Here is a 17,022-nt window from a genome sequence, read left to right on the forward strand (position 1 = left end):
GAAAGATGTATATAAAGATGTCTATTTTTTTTTTTTTATCTTTTAACTTTTTAACTTTTTAATGCTATTTTATTTCTATTTCTATTTCTAAAATATATTGGACTGTTTATTTCTGTGTCTTAGTTTCTCTTATGTACATTGCCTTGTGTTTTTATGCTGCTGCAACGCAAACATGTCCCAAATTGGGATAATTAAAGTATCCATCCATCCATCCATCCACCTACCTACCTACCTACCCACCTACCTACCTACCTACAAAAGGACACAATTTCTTATACATATAAATAATTACACATTGAATAACCAACAGAGAGCTTCACTTTCAATGTTTCCAATACAATATACATCATTCAATATTTAAGGTAATGTTCACTTGTGTAATTCAGAATATCTCTCTATGCTCGTTCCGGGGCTGGCGTTTCTAGAAGCTTCTCCTGTGCCATTGGAGGAAAAAATAGAGGTCAAAGTTTATATTGTGCAACATTGCTGCGACATTAAAACACTAAATAAGACATTAAACACCTTAAAAACACACTGTATTCCCCTTATATAACATGTATGAATGAAAACCGTTGTTGTTATTCGCAGTTAGGTGTTGTGGAATCTTCTGGAAGGCAGAGAATCCGGTGTCAATTTCTACACCGTAATGCGCATGCGCAGTACATTTCACGTGGAGTACAGATATCCCCCTTCAGTCTGTGTCACAGCAAGAAAACCTGCAGCTTCACGTCGTCTCCAGACCTCTCACACATCTAGAAATGGTAAGATACTCAGCTTTAAACAACTGTGGGTGTTAATAATTCAAACTAAAGATGGATAAAGGATTTAAATACAGGATAAAACTGTCTGCATGTGGCTGCTGTGTTATAATACGCAGCTAGCTAATGTTGTGTTAGCTGCCTTTAACATGGTTTCACAAGGTCAAGCGATTAAAAGCTGAGAGAAAAGGATGCGTTTACTAAACAAAGGAATATTCATCTTTATAATGCATTGTATTAACTGTTATAGGAGATGACTGACTAGCTTTAACGTGCAAATGGAGCTTTAAACCGATATATTTCTGCTTTTCTTGTGTAGTATTAGTTATTATCCGTCATCAAAGCAGACATATGGGGATATAAATGCAGGTAATTTAGTGTCATAGCTTACTGATCCTGACATTCATTCATTCATTCATCCCTGCAGCAGCAGTCACATGTGAATGAATTAAGTGTCAGAGATCCTATAGAAAGTCCAGTTTTTACTGTAATTTTGGGCTATTATCTCTTAAAACTGCGTATTTATTACATGTTTGTCATATACATTTTTGTCATATTGCGCTATGCATGCCCTTGGTGGGTGAAAAATACGAATTGCATGCTCGCCCGGTTTAAATCATTTCCGGCTTCCGTTTACGTCGTCTCTGACCTCACATGTCCATGCACACTACAGCTTAACTTTGTAAGGTCCTGAGACCATACAATAATGCCAAAATAATAATTCAAGATGTGTTTATCTATAGGATTTGTAGCCAGTTTCCCAAAAAGTAAATCAAATAATTATTCCTTATAGTAATTATATGCAGAATTGATCAGGAGATCTGTGAATACACTTTAAATCCATCTGATAAAACAGAGAGGTCCTCTTAACATATTAGCTAAAATTGACTTAAATAGCAACTTATTTTAGTATATAAATGAAAACGCATTACCATATTTGTCAAATATTCTGGTTTTATTACAGTACAGCTGTGGGGATAATTGAATCTTAAAGAACTAAGTACCACAGGAAATGCAGACGGTATTATACAAATAGGAAAATAACCCTAAATGTGCCGGTTCATAAGGTATATTCTGTAATGCATCCTACAGTTTATATACTTTTTCAGCTACAGCTTATCAAAAAAGCTACGGGGACTTCAGTTTGTGGTGCTGTTGAAAACAAAAAGGGGTTACTCTTTATCAACACTGGGGTGCAGTACTAGAAAATAGGCTGTGTAGTTAATCGTAGCCATTTTATGCAACTTGCGCCTACAACCTTGTGAAATACTGCACTGAGAACATTCTGGTAATCTGTACAGCCGGCCTCGAGTGTTATCTTGTCATTTTAAAAACCTGGAGGACATTGCATCACCAGTCAAGGTTTGTATCATACATACACAGTCTGTTTCTGACTGACTAAATGACCATTCAAGTATGTTATCAGCTGTCCTTGTCCTCGGGTTAAACCGTCACGATGAATGAATGAGTAACCCCACCTCTTTCTGATCAGTCCACAAACTGTGACCTGTCCTCCCCCACACACCCTCCCCCTCCCCCTCTTTTAACTCCCACTACCACCACCTTGTTCAAAAACAAGCTTCAACCAAGGTCACTGGTACATCTGCTGCGATCAGACATGTTGGTGCAGCTGGTGTTATAAATCTTGTCGTCCATTATTCAGCTGCTGCTTCTCCTATATTAATAGAGTGAATGAACAAATGCTGCCTCTGTGGAGTAGCTGCTCACTTAGTGTTTAGATACTGTCTTTAATTAAGCTCTATGAAGATTTACTCCACCTCCCACTCCTCCATTTAGCTTCCTCCCCCCTTTCCCAAATAGATCAGCCAAAACTGGGAATTAATCCTCCCTCTTAAACACATTTTACTAAACCCCTTTTTTGTTTTTCTTGTGTAAAAATACTGTAAAAGAATCGATGCTATTGATCAGTCTGGTTTTTTTTTTTTGGTTACAAAACTCACTATAACCTCAGTGGGGTCCTAGGTGTCTTTTAGGGTTGTGTAACATAAGCGTCTTACAATAAAATAAAGGTTTTATTTAGTGATGTGACAAGGTAAAATGTAATTTGTTATAACTGTGTTTATTCGTTTTTGAGTATTACAGACAAGTTGAATGCAAACATTTTCCTCAAACCAAAAAAAGCAAATATGACAAAAAAGGGGAATATTTGTTAAATGGTTAAAGAACAACAACAAGGCTAATGTTACATTCTCAAGGATTACACTTTAAAAGATGTCATTATGCAGCGTGTCCTAAATAATACACTGTGTATGTCTACTAATTACATATAAGGAGATTTAAAGCTTAAATTCAGCTTATTCCAGGAATGGATGCCACCTTTTTTCAAATTCTCTAGTTGAGAGTTTCTCTAGTTTTAAGTGCTTTATGACCTCTCTTAAACCTAACATTTTATTTGATAGTAATTTATATTATTTGCTAATGATTCCTTCTCTCTTTTCTGGACACTTCACAGGCTTTCAGGAAATTCCTCCCCTTGTTCGACCGGGTGCTCGTGGAGCGTTTTATCCCAGAGACGGTAACGAAGGGCGGCATCATGCTGCCGGAGAAAGCTCAGAGCAAAGTGCTGCAGGCCACGGTGGTGGCAGTCGGGCCAGGCTCCCGCAACGTGGTGAGATTACCTAAATGTACCTGGTACTGATGCGCATTTACCCACATTTATCTGGTATTAAAGGTCACCTATTATGCAAAATCCACTTGTTCAAGTCTTTTATACATCAACTCTGTGGAAAGAGATTCTGAAAGTCTCAGGAACAAAGATTCTCTCTCTTTTTGTCCTGATCCATTTATATAAAAACCTGTTTGAAAATGAGCTGATCAGATTTTGGCCACTTTATGATGTCATAACGATGTTTTGGCTTGTGTAACCATTAGCCAATCACCAACCAAGGTAACCCCCCCCCCCCCCCTTATCACCTGAATCTCCTCCTAGAGCACCATTGTGTTCTTTTTAACCAAATATCTCTCAGAGGGGCGTGGGGAGGGGCTCCTTATTTTCATCTAAAGTAACAGACAGAGAATCAGCACTTTGGAAACAGGGCTGAAACAGAGGGGATTATGGGATGCTGCAATGATCTGTTTGGTGTTTCAGCCAATCAGAGACAGGCTCTGTATATATCTGAGACCTGTAATATATTGATGAAAAACAGTATAATAGGGGACCTTTTTAAGATCTGTTTTTTGAGCAACTGTTAGATATACAGGCAAATGTATGACAGAGTAATTTGAGCCATTGTAGGTAAAGAGTAAATAATAGTAATATGGACCGTGGGGTAAAATTCAGATGGAAGAAAACGTAGAATGATCTAGGGATGGGAATTTGAAAGCACATTTTATATTAGAATATTCAACCCCAAAAGAAACGGTTAACCGAATTTACATATCCTATAAAAAATGTTTTTTAAATGTTTGTTTTAAACCAAATGGCACCGTCGTATACATTTAATTAATCCATTTGATGATATGTAATCAACTTAGGCACCCCTCCCAATTTAAAAAAAACACTCGTATTCGAGTACCTGAATCATTTTGAATATTTGATTAATCATTCCCATCCCTAGAATGAACAAAAAACATGGATATTATCTGGTATTACGGTGGGGTTTTTGAGGGGAGAATCACAACTTTACAGTAAAAAAAATATATATATGATTATTCTCTCATAAGTCCCAAATTTGGTCAAGGAACCACATTGCTTTCATTTGCGAGGTTAGATCAACCTCATCACACCACAGACGTTAAATAGGAAAATCCACATGCACTCATTATGGAGGAGGAGCGACAGTATGGAACTTATATCAAACACTTAGATCTCAAAGAATATCCCATTTTTTTTTTTCTTGAAAATGTCAACCTTTATCTCCTAAAATCAGTTTATTTTCTTGGGATATTTCCCCCTCTCCCCGGCTTTGTATTTAACATTTTTTAAAGCCCTAGTCGTGTTGTATAGTTGTAAAGCGTTGCATCCAGAGTTTCCGTTAGCATTTTTCTTTTGCCGGTCAACATGTCCGTTAAAGTTTAAATCTTCTGGACAAAATGAGAAAAGTGTCGGTCAAAGGTCTTCTTTGTTATTTATTGAGCTTTAAAACAAATTGATGTGATTCGATATTAAACAAACTAATTATAGTAGATTAACTACATTATTCAAAAGTGTACAGTAACTTACAATAACACGGGAATAATAAACGGAGCGCTCTCTCTCTCTCTCTCCTGACAGCCCATCAGTATCATGCAGCTCACGGATCCAGTAATGAGTGACCCGACTAACTAAACATATCTATAACTAGTTTAGGTAGTTTGAGAGGTAATTAAAATAGCTACGTGTGATATTTTGTTCCGCTCACCTCTGCAGGTGATCATGCAGAGCTGCGTGTCGACTCGTCAGCAGCAGCTGATCTCTCTCTCCCGTCAGATTAGACTTTACTCGCGTTTATGTCCATATCGATCAGATCTAGCTAGTTCTAGCTAATGATATGACTACCTGCTTATTAAAAGACACCTAAACAATAAGCGTCGCTATGCAACCGGGTGAAGCCACAAAGTATAGCACAGCATTATGCATTTGTTTATATGCCCACCGGAACCCCGAGGCATTACCAACAGATCAACGCACAATCAACCCATACAGGACATCTCTTTCTCCACAATAAGTGTTAGACATTAGAATTGACTATTCTTGTCTGTCACATAAGTGGCGTAACTGATGCGGTATTGCGCTAAGGGGAAATGATTTTGACCGGAGAGATTTAGATTTGCCGGTCTTCAGCATATTTTACCGGTCAAAGTCCGGTAATTACCGGCTAACGGAAACTCTGGTTGCCTCTGAAGACTGTTGTGTAATTCTTTGTGTGATATTTTCTTTTCCAGAAAGGTAACCTGCTGCCAGTCAGTGTGACGGTGGGAGAGAGTGTCCTGCTGCCAGAGTACGGAGGAACTAAAATCAGTCTGGACGACAAGGTAAAATACAGTTTCATCTAAATCACAAATATGTGTTTCGTCTTGTGCCTTTCCTTGTTTTAATGTCTTGTTTTTCCTCCAGGACTATTTCCTGTTCCGTGACGGAGATATCCTTGGGAAATACGTCGAGTAAATCATCATTTTTTTTCGTCGCAGTCGATCATGTCAAGTCCCAAAACCTGGAGAGAAGAAATTAAGTTGCCTCTTTCATGTCTGTTTTTCTTTACTTTTTTTTTTCCAACGTGTTATTGCAAATGTAAATAATTCTAATCCAATTTTGTTACAATAATAAAGGTGAACTATTGATTGTTGTCTTGTGGCCTTCTTAAATGTTTTGAAGTCAAGGTTAATTTACAACCTTTCTTAATAGCTTTGATTGTGTATGACCTAAGGAGATAATTTCATACACATGAATAGAGAAGGAACAATAAAAAGTAGAAGAAAGGAAAGGGGCATTTAAACTGCACAAGCGCATATGGAAACACAAATGTCAAGAGATAGAAGTGTGATAATGTAAGTGTGTATATCAGCAAAAGTAGGGTTTATATTGAAATCAAGACAAAATATGTTATAAAATACAACGCGAGAACCCATGTAACATAAGGACATAATCAGGGTGTCTGCGGGGTCTTAAAAAGTATTAAAAGACATTTTCCAAGGTATTACATTTTGTAGCTTGTTTTCAATAAGTATATAAATTGTCCAAAGAGGTTGTATTCTACAGTGTGCCTGAATGTAATCATTGCGTAGGTGTGTAGTGTGATTCTGTGTAGTTTATTTATGGCATCCCGTTGGATTTGACGTCATCTGAACAGGACATCGCGCGCTCGCTGCTTGATAGCGCGCGAAGGTCCGTTTACGCCGGTTGTTAAACAACATCGTTATGGGGAAATGCAAGTCTGCGTCCAAATGGTTGGAAGATAAGGAGGAAGGACAATCCATACTGTATATAGTAAATGTGAGGTTGTCTGTCCACCATGTACAGCGACCTTGGGTCCCGTGAAAGGCGCTTTATAAATTCCATTTATTATTATTATTATTAAAGTGTGTCGCCAATGTAACCGGTTAAAACTCGAAGTGGCGATGAGGTCTTAAAATGTATGGAAAGGGTCTTAAAGGTCTTAAAAAGGTATTACATCTGACTTCAGGATTCCTGCATATACCCTGATAATATAAACAGCAATATAACAGCAGGATGTTAAGTATAGAAAACGTATATGGGTATGAATACATAAACATATAAAATATATGTCAACATGGAAAGGTATGTTTTCCAACAGAAAAAGTACCTGTTGTGTAAAATGACAGATGACAGATGCATTTAAGCACTATTTATTGTTGCAGCTAGTTAAAGTGTAGGCTATAATGTACTTTAGTAGTGTATTTGCTGATTAAAATATTTGGCCGGTTTAACTTGTTAGATCCCTGGAAGGTGAACACTTTCTGTAAGGCTCTTATTTATGGGTTAAACTGCCTAAATGTTCATACAAATAGGCTTCAGGTGAATGACTATTTTCTCCATTTTTAATACAAAGATGCAAAACATTTTATTGATCCAGCTTTGTCATCTGTTTTTGGAAGTGCACAACTATTAGTTGGACAACTAACCAAACAATACATCGATCTTCTTATGAAGACAATCAGCAGATGAATAAAAAAGGAAAATAATCAATAGAAAATAATAGTTAAAAATGAGCTTCATCTCAATTTACTACCACAGTAAAATAATGAGTAATAATATAATATAATGATGTAATAAATACTTCATTTTTTCTGCTTTTACTATCAAATGTAATTCCCCTGATCATACTTAAATTGTATTTTTACACTGTGATATTAATACTTTTACTTAAAGGGGACCTATTATGCAAAATCCACTTTTTCATGTCTCTTCTACATCAACATGTGTCCCCTCTGTGGAAAGAGATTCTGAAAGTTTCAGGAAAAAAGATTCTCTCTTTTTGTCCTGATCCATTTATTTAAAAAGTTAAAAACCTGTCTGAAAATGAGCTGATCAGATTTTGGCCACTTTATGATGTCATAACGATGTTTTATCACCTGAATCTCCTCCTAGAGCACCAATAGGCGCTGTCACACCAAGTACTTTGCCGTACTTAGTGCCGGCACTTATGACCCCAGGGCACTTAGTACAGATCGCGTTCACACCGGAATAAGTTCCCTGAGGGAAGATTACGCAAATGAGCCGCTCACGTCACTTCTTCTTCTTCTGCTTTGGGTTTACTGGCAGGCCGCAAACCACTTCACGGCGTATACTGCCACCCGAAGTCCCCGGCCGGAACAGACAGAGAATCAGCACTTTTGAAACAGGGCTGAAACAGAGGGGATTATGGGATGCTGCAATGACCTGTTTGGTGTTTCAGCCAAACACTTCATCATCATCATCATCAGCTTTATTTAAAGAGACTCTTGGTCCATTATTAAAAAACATACAACACTCAAATATAAATAAAAAAAGGCAGTTATACCAATGTTTCCACAGAGGTGACTGGTATCGTACAGCACTGAGACACGGATTTGAAAGCAGCATAATGACAGAGTTATGAGAAACATTCAATCGACAGATACATTTGTACATCAGATTTCTCAAGAGAGCATGGAACGTGTTGACTCGTGCATTACAAAACATTTCACTTGCACTGCACCACCTTGGTTTTCTAAGCAGTATACGCAAACAATCATTATAAGCAACCTGGAGCTTCTTGAGGCTCGCCTTCTTAAACTTGACCCACAAGGGGGCACACTTGTACAAGAGGAGTACAATAAGCTCTAAAGAGGTTCACCTTAACCTTATCTGAACACCAAGAGAATTTTCTAGCCAACATGTTAGCTTGTGTATATAAGACACGCCACTGTCTATACATGTCATCATCATCAGCCATTTCATCTGTAATGATGTGTCCCAGATACTTTGTTTTACAGCAAACAGACAGCACCTGTCCTGACAGATAGAATGTTGGAAAACCAAGGTTCTTATCCCCTTTTGCTCTGCAGATCATTACAGCGCTCTTCTTAGCATTGTATTTAACATCAAATTTGACACCATAATCAGAACACACATTTAGCAACTGTTGAAATCCAGCACTGCTAGGACATGTTTTGTATATATCTGAGACCTATAACATATTGATGAAAAACAGTATAATAGGTTCAAGGTTCAAGGTTCAAGGTTCTTTATTTGTCAAACGAACATAGCTACAGTGTAGTTATGTCGATGAAAATCTTGTGTCACAGGCTTCTCCAACAGTGCAACACAAAACACAGATAAACAGAAAAATATAGTGCTATAAGTAAATAGTAAATACAAGAAGAAAATAGTTTAAAAAAGTGAAATAGTGAAATAGTGCAACAAGAGTCTATATGCAAGTCATTGAAATATGATATATTAGGTAAATAGATAAATCATTTTTAAGTAGCAGCCAGATGAATATTGTGGATGTTGTTTCAACAGTTCAGGTCTTTAAGTAAATTATAGGCCACTCCCTCAACAAAAAGTTACAAGTCTCTTACATTTTTAGTTAAACATAATTACTTAAGTAGATGTTGTTACTTTCTATCACTTGTCATGTAAAAATAATTAAAAAGGTAAAATAAAAATGTGTTTTTACACAGTCTGTGATTAAATACAATTATTTGTCTCTGCAGAATTTTGACAGTCAATCTATAAGAATAACAAAATTACTTAAAAATACTTAAAATACAAATAAAAAAAGATTTTTAAATTATAGGCTACTTCCTCCACAAAAAGGAAGACGTCTCTTACATTTTTTATTTTTTTTTAAAAGGACTTGATTAGATGGAGTTACTTTCCGTCACTTGCATGAAATGTGCATTATATAAAAAGGTAAAATAACAAAGTGTTAATATTTTACACGGTGAGTGATTCACACTGCTGCTGCTACAACACAGCGTCTGACGAACATCCGGGTATTCTGTCGAGATGGTCATGGCGGAGGGAGCTGCAGTTCTCAGGAGGAATCGGCCTGGAACCAAGGCAAAGGTGCGTTTACACCCCAAATAAACACCCTTACATCCCCGCAAACAGACCTCCACGACTCTGCAATGCTGTCTCACTTCAGTCGAGTTGTTCTAACACACGTGTTTTTAACGATAACTAAATCATAGGAAGTAGGGCCTGACCTGGAAATAGCCAGCTAGCTGGTTAGCATTTCGGCACCGTCTACTTGCTGGAGTTACGTTAACTTAACAGTGGCTTACTATACATTTCGGAGCTCCCTGTGATAATCAATGGTGTTTAAATAATCACACAGCCACATTTTAGTGAATCAGGTTTACACAAGGGACCATTAACATTGTCTAAGTTATTGTTGCTAAAAATCTTACTAGTTAGCTGTTAGCTTTGCAGAAAGTAGTCGCACCCCGAGTTGACGTTATCTAAGTAGCTAGCGTCAAGTTTGCTTAGTAGCTGTGTAATGTAGAAACGCTCCCAACTTTTACAATTAAATGTATTCTCCCAGCAAAGCTCTACCTATAACCAATAACCAAACTTCAGCTGGCTAACCTTAGCCACTTTGACGCCCTTATGTTATTAGTTATATCAATGTTTATATATTCTAATGTTTACATACTCCTCTGAATATACGTTTTTTTAAAACTCAGAATATGTATATATTGTTTTAAATGTGTGATATTTATCTTTTTTATTTCTATTTTATTCTATTTTAAAGTACTTTTGTAATTTATGTTGATTTTCTGTCAAAAGGCAGTCTTGTTTAATCTGTCTGTGTCGGTCGGTTTTATGTGTCTGTCTGTCTGTCTGTCTGTCTGTCATATGTGTTGTGATTGTTGGTTAACGTCAGATGACAGCTATGTAGTTAGTTAGCATTCTCAATGCTACAATAAAGATGCTTTTTAAACAGCCTGTGCTACAATGCTAGCTTTGTCACTTTGAGTGTATAACGTTGGACTAAATGTACCCTCCCTCCATGTGTAGGATTTCTACAACTGGCCGGATGAGTCATTTGAGGAGATGGACAGCACCCTGGCTGTCCAACAGGTGTGTTGACGTGTGTGTGTGTGTGTGACACCGGTATTTCCGGTTTATTTCATATGTAGGATGGAAGAAGCACCAAATTGTAGAAATAAAACCTTTTGTTAAAAGTTTAAATCCTTTTATTGAATTAAAAGTACAACAATTTTGCATCAAAATCCAATTAGAAAAATCAAAGTACTCATTACATTTAGATGTATTGTCCTAGAGGGATATTTGCTTCACAGCTGGTGCCCAACATATTTATACACAGCAACACATGTAACACACACAGCAACTGAACATACTAATAGCAACAAATATAGCAACGTATAGCTATAGACGATACACAAAATCTTCACATTCGCATCAATATTACTAAACATTTTTACCACATTTAGTCTAATCAAGATGTCAGTGATGTAATGGCCACGTTTGTAGACGCAGTTAATGTTAATTTCAGTCAGCAACAGCCAAACACATTCAGAAATTGAACTTCTCAAAGACCTTTATTTAAGGTATGGCCTAACGCAATATTCACATGCCTAAATGTACATGGAGGAATGTTTGCTGTAATTATTTCTCCTGTCCATACTTGTCATTATGAGCCTGCTCTCTGGGTTTACTCTCTCCCTATTTCCAACACTTTAATCAAAGTTGACATATTAGGCATTGAGAATTACCAGTGTATTGTGACCATACAAAATGTGATAATAACATGTGTTGTGTGATTGCTTTTGTTTTTCAGTACATCCAGCAGAACATTAGATCAGACTGCTCTAATATCGACAAAATCCTTGAGCCTCCAGAGGGTCAGGACGAGGGCGTGTGGAAGTATGAACACCTCAGGTATGTTGATAAAGTAATTTAAGCTTGAAAATTAATAAGTTATTGAAGCAGCAGTCCTAGTAGGGTCACTCATGCTCATGTGTTTGTCTTTTCTTCTAACTGTGCTCGTGTTTTGTCCTTCATGTAGGCAGTTCTGTCTGGAGCTCAACGGACTAGCTGTAAAACTGCAGGTACGTGATCCAACTCGGAAGATATACAACCTTTGATTCATTTTTAAACATGTCTGATGGAAGGTTTTTTCCCATTCATGTGTCCATATCAAAGCAAAGATCTTAATCAGGAACTATTTGGTAGAGCTGTATAAAGAACCGGTTAACCTTTGTTTTAAGGAGTGTTTTAAGGAGTGTTTTAAGGAGTGTTTTAAGGAGTGTTTTAAGGTGTGTTAATTTAATCTTTGCTTTGCTTTTCAGAGCGAGTGCCATCCAGACACCTGCACCCAGATGACAGCCACAGAGCAGTGGATCTTTTTATGTGCTGCCCACAAGACACCCAAAGAGGTCAGTCAAGACCGTGGGTTAGTCAATGTTTACTTGGGTGTCTTTTATTACAATTCTTTATTTAGTTTTATGTGCATCTTATACAATGTTCATGAACTTTATACAATAACAGAAGGGATGTTTCCATTGACATGGTGAGGGACTACAAAGGGGGGAAAAGTTCTCATGAACTAAGTTCTCTTTTTGGTGTGAACGCAAAATCCCAGGAACTATCGGAACTAAAAGGGAAAAGTACTCCGGTGTGAAAGCGCCTAATGAAGTTTCTAAGTGTGTTTTGTGCTTTCTCCACAGTGCCCTGCCATTGATTACACCAGGCACACGCTGGACGGAGCTGCCTGTCTTCTCAATAGCAACAAATACTTCCCCAGCAGGTCAGTCATCATCATTTACAACCTGTAAATACAGCTTTTTATTTTGGTCACTTAGGGGCAGTGAAAACAAAGTGTGAACACAACATAAGCAACACAAATACACAGCTGAAAATCACTTTAAATATCCATTCATTCTCATTAGGTTTATTACTAAATGTGACAACTTTGAAAAAGGACATGCACCGGAAATGGCTGTCATATTGAGGGGTGATTGACGGCATTCTTTTGGACGTGTTTATTGTGACGCACAGGGGGGTTTATACGATAATGTGACAATTAGTTGTGGTAAAATAAGAGAAATTAAGAGAGGATAAATCACTGCAAACCTTGTCATCTTCCTACATATGGCCAAATGCTGCGAGTAGTTTCAAAATGTATTGTCGATTGAAGCCTTGCCAACTTCTGATTTTGGGTTTTAGATGTTATACAGTGCACCAACAAGAACTTTAAAAAAAAAAAGTATCCTGACACCTTTATTACGAGTTGGTCTTTGAATCGCTTTGTCAGTCACACACCATCCATGAGATATCATTTCATAGATCTACCCCCGTCTGATTGGTCTCTTTGTGTTTGCAGGGTGAGCATCAAGGAGTCATCGGTGGCCAAGCTGGGCTCCGTCTGTCGTCGCATCTATAGGATATTCTCTCATGCCTACTTCCATCATCGCCAGATATTCGACAAGTATGAGGTGGGTCTCCTTGGAAATATCTTATCAACCAATCACACCTAGAATGCTTTTGTTTCTGTGTCTATTCTGGATTGTTTTTAGGTACAAATAATAATAATAATAATACACTTTATTTGTATAGCACCTGCACAAAGCAGCCCAGAGTGCTTTAGAGAAAACATAACAACAATATTAAAATAATATAAAAATTAATAAAGAACAAGATAAAACATCTACAGTGATAATATGTTAAAAATAAAACAATTAGCACGGCTTAGTACGGTATGGTTAGGCCTTGGTAGGCCAGGCTCACTTTATGCTGCGTTTCCATTACAGTTTAGTACCTGGGGTAGTAACTATAGTAATGCAGTGTAGGCGGGGCGATCGGCTGTTTGGCGTGCGGAGCGACGCTGCGTAAACCTGCCGTGACGTCCTCTTCAATGTGAACCACAAAACCAACACATCAGCCGTTAGCTGTTAGCACTCAGAGCTCACAGCTCCTCATATCTGTTCAGAAACTAGACAAAAGTTAAACAAGTACAAACCACAGACTGCCTGTGTCATGGTGAATACAGTCGCTGCTTTATTTATGTCTGTAGGCCGTTGTTGTGAGTGTGGACGGTCGGAGCATATACTGCGTTAGTTTAGCCGATCTCCATTCAGAAAACATGCATTTTAAAAGGTGTTTCGCCTGCCGTCTGTCTGCAGATTTGTCAAAGCATTAATTCATGGTTTTTACTAACCGGTATCAGTATGTTGTTACTTCGGCATCATTTTGAAACGTGTATTACAATTAAATCACGGTCAAATATGTTCATTTTGTTGTAGTTGTAGCCCCCTTCCCAGCGATACTCTCTGACCAATCACCAGTCGAGTGTTTACGTGTGTTACGACACTCGTTTAGCATATTCAGCCTGGTTGTTGGCCCGGTAAGAACCTAGATTTTGGAGGGCCAGAAAAAGGTGAAAAAGTAGCCCTGAGCCGGAACTAGCCCTAGTGGAAAAGCAAAAAGCTTAAAGCGTGCTACGTGCTGCAGTGGGAAAAGCGCCATAAATGACTTTGTTAAAAATCAGAACGCCAGATTGACCTTGTTTTGATCTGTTTTTCTGCCTACAGAACGAGACGTTCCTGTGTCACCGGTTCACGCGCTTCGTCATGAAGTACAACCTGATGTCCAAGGACAACCTGATCGTGCCCATCCTGGAGGAGGAGGTGCAGAACACCTCGTCAGCGGGGGAGAGCGAGGCCTAAACACACTGCTGCCACAAAGGGAGACACATGTAACACACACATGACATGAGGAGACACATTCACACACCTTGCATACACAGTACACACATATATAATATATATATATATACACACTACAGTGTCTACAATAAGGCTCCTGTCTCGTAACACTGTCCATGTCCCTCCACCCTTGTCACCTGTGTCTATCTCAAAGGACGTGAGGGGTAGCGGGAGCAGAGTTCAGCCATGCCTGCAGGACAAGTTGACGTTTTCTATCCTCCTCCCTCTCGCTCTGTGTGTTCAGATCCACTCTGGGGGTCTGGGTGCAGCCCCTGCTCTCACACTACTCCTCCTGGGGAAACCCCTTTTACCTTTAATGTTCTTTAAGCAGCTGGATTTGCAAAAATGTAATCATGGTGACCTGTATTGTTGACAAAGGCACACGCTGACAGCCCCTCCCTCTGTATATAACCCCCCCCCCCCCCCTCTCTTAATTCACTACTATCATGTTTTCTGATGGTGCTTCACTTTTTCGTGTCTGCTTCTGTTTCTCTGTTCGCTTATTGTGTTGCCTACCAGCCTGTTTTTCGGGGGGGGTCGTCCTATGAAATGGATCAATAAATTAGCCTGCTGACTCAAAGGGATAGTTCAGATTGTGTGTGGGTTGTATGCATATCCATAGTTCAGGTATGACCGACAGTAACTGCTCTCTAAAAGCCACCAAACTCCATTGTCAGAAACCAGTTATTTTACATCGCTGAACACAGAAGTTTCTCGCTTTCTGTTGCCTCAATTAGTACGTTTTTTTTGGTGGTATTTTGTGACTTTGGTGTTTAAAATAGTTAGTTTGGATTCACTGACGTCACACGATTTACACAAAATAACTAACTGATAGAGGAAGAAGTAGAACAGCAACACCTTTTTTGTTCTGCGATTTATAAAATCACTGCTTTTATCAATGGCGTCTGGCTTTAGCGAGAGCATCAAAAAATGCTTTGGATCCTCGTTTGACGGCAAGGTTAAGCAGAGAAAACATCGTCATCTACTGTAGGTAATACACTTTTATACAACCCTACTTTAAAACACAAACCATCCCTTTTTAATTATGCCAGTGAAACACGAAACGTAGGTGTGTGTGGCTTGTGTGGTAGTGAACAAAGACAAACGTAACCGTGCAGTCAGATATTCTTTCTCTCATCTCTGAAGTGTTTTTCAGATCATTCAGGAACTCTGGTCCTGCTTAGTGGCATGCCCCCATTTTAATACTGTGTGAAATGTGTCGGATATTCCCCTTTCCTCGACAGGGTTGGGTCTGAGGGCCACATGGGACTGAGCTGCTGTAAGCCGGTCTTTACTAACACATTAAGATGAGTAAAATACAAGGAAAGGATGAAATATCAGATACATTTACGTGTCGGAGCACAACCCTCCCCCCCATCTTGATTTTTACCCTCCCCCTCATTAAGTTATTTTGTGGGAGGAGTCTTGTCAATCCAAACCCACTTTTTTTTTAATGGACTAAAACAATTTTGTTACTGTCGACATTTTCATGATGTCTGTTAATAAAAAAGACCTATTATTCAGGTGTTTGTGTGGTTGTGTTATCATTCATGGGGCTTTCCAGTGATGGGTGTGAACCAAATGTGTGATTTCCAATAACTACGGCGTTAAGACCAAAAGTAAAACAAAAAATATTGGACAAATATGAATAAGCATTTCCAAAAATGACATGTTTTTTATTTGTATTCTGCTTCAATCCATATTTGTTAGGCTTTTAAAAATTTGCATATTTGTATATATATACAGGGTTGGGTGAAGTGTTTTGCCCAAAATACCCAAAATACCTCATCTGCGCTTTTCAAACTTTTGGCCCTGATGTTGCTTGGGGGGGGGGCGGGGCTTACCAAAGAGTAGTTCAGCATCCTGAGTGACAGCCCTCCCTCTGTCATGTTGCCTTCATGGATGTAAGGCAGCGCGAGAAATATAACTCAACACTTTCTATACACAATACTCCCGTGATTGGTGGAAAACTGATACCAGCGTCAAAGTTCCGTTAAGCGAGCTGTTGAGCATCGTAGTTCAGAATCAGATCAGAATCAGAAAACCTTTATTAGTCCCACAGAGGGGACAAGTACGTTGTTACAGCAGAAAAGAGCCACTGACAGCTTAATGTTACATATGTTACATGCAACAAAAAGTATTTAAAGTAAAGTAAAAAGTTATATGATAAAAGAATATAATAAAATAAAAAGTTATACAATTTACAAAATACACATCCTGTAACAGTTCTGAGGATTTAGCAGCCAGGTATATATTGCAGTTTTTAACGGCATATATATATATATATACAGTGGCGTTTTTATATGTACAAAAGTGGTGGGGCACAAAAAACTTAGATGTCTATATATAAGCTTCTGCAGTGACGTGCAGTGAGGTTCATGGCTGGTGAGGCACTGGCACTGACTCTTCAGGTTTACAAATATTATATTTTGACCTAAACCAAAATATAATATTATTTTCAAAAGCTTTTTTTGTCTGATGCTTCGATTAATTTTAAACAGACAGTTCAACAAAAGGATACCCAAAAAATGTCATTTTATCATTTAAATATTGAATTGTTCTCTCTTAGTAAGATCCCATTTTCAATAAAATGGCGGTCTTACCTTGA

General features: G+C 38.2%; 1 protein-coding gene across 3 annotated transcripts; it reads left to right on the top strand.

The window, feature by feature from the left end:
• Positions 1 to 648: 648 nt before the first annotated feature.
• Positions 649 to 15,939, top strand: LOC117495966 (MOB-like protein phocein). 3 transcript variants are annotated; one of them, XM_034147597.1, is made up of 9 exons: positions 649 to 761; positions 3,232 to 3,387; positions 10,705 to 10,767; positions 11,489 to 11,589; positions 11,717 to 11,759; positions 12,000 to 12,086; positions 12,378 to 12,457; positions 13,034 to 13,145; positions 14,241 to 15,939. In XM_034147597.1, the coding sequence occupies exons 1-9, from the start codon at positions 759 to 761 to the stop codon at positions 14,373 to 14,375; spliced, it is 780 nt and encodes a 259-aa protein (XP_034003488.1). In that variant the 5' UTR covers positions 649 to 758; the 3' UTR covers positions 14,376 to 15,939. The 3 variants fall into 3 exon arrangements, with proteins under 3 accessions (XP_034003488.1, XP_034003487.1, XP_034003486.1); XM_034147595.1 differs by lacking the exons at positions 649 to 761; positions 3,232 to 3,387 and adding an exon at positions 9,589 to 9,750; XM_034147596.1 differs by lacking the exons at positions 10,705 to 10,767; positions 11,489 to 11,589; positions 11,717 to 11,759; ... (2 more) ...; positions 13,034 to 13,145; positions 14,241 to 15,939 and adding exons at positions 5,643 to 5,732; positions 5,815 to 6,038.
• The last annotated feature ends 1,083 nt before the right edge of the window (positions 15,940 to 17,022 follow it).

This window comes from Trematomus bernacchii, unplaced genomic scaffold, assembly GCF_902827165.1.
Source record: "Trematomus bernacchii unplaced genomic scaffold, fTreBer1.1, whole genome shotgun sequence".
Taxonomy (NCBI): Eukaryota; Metazoa; Chordata; class Actinopteri; order Perciformes; family Nototheniidae; genus Trematomus; species Trematomus bernacchii.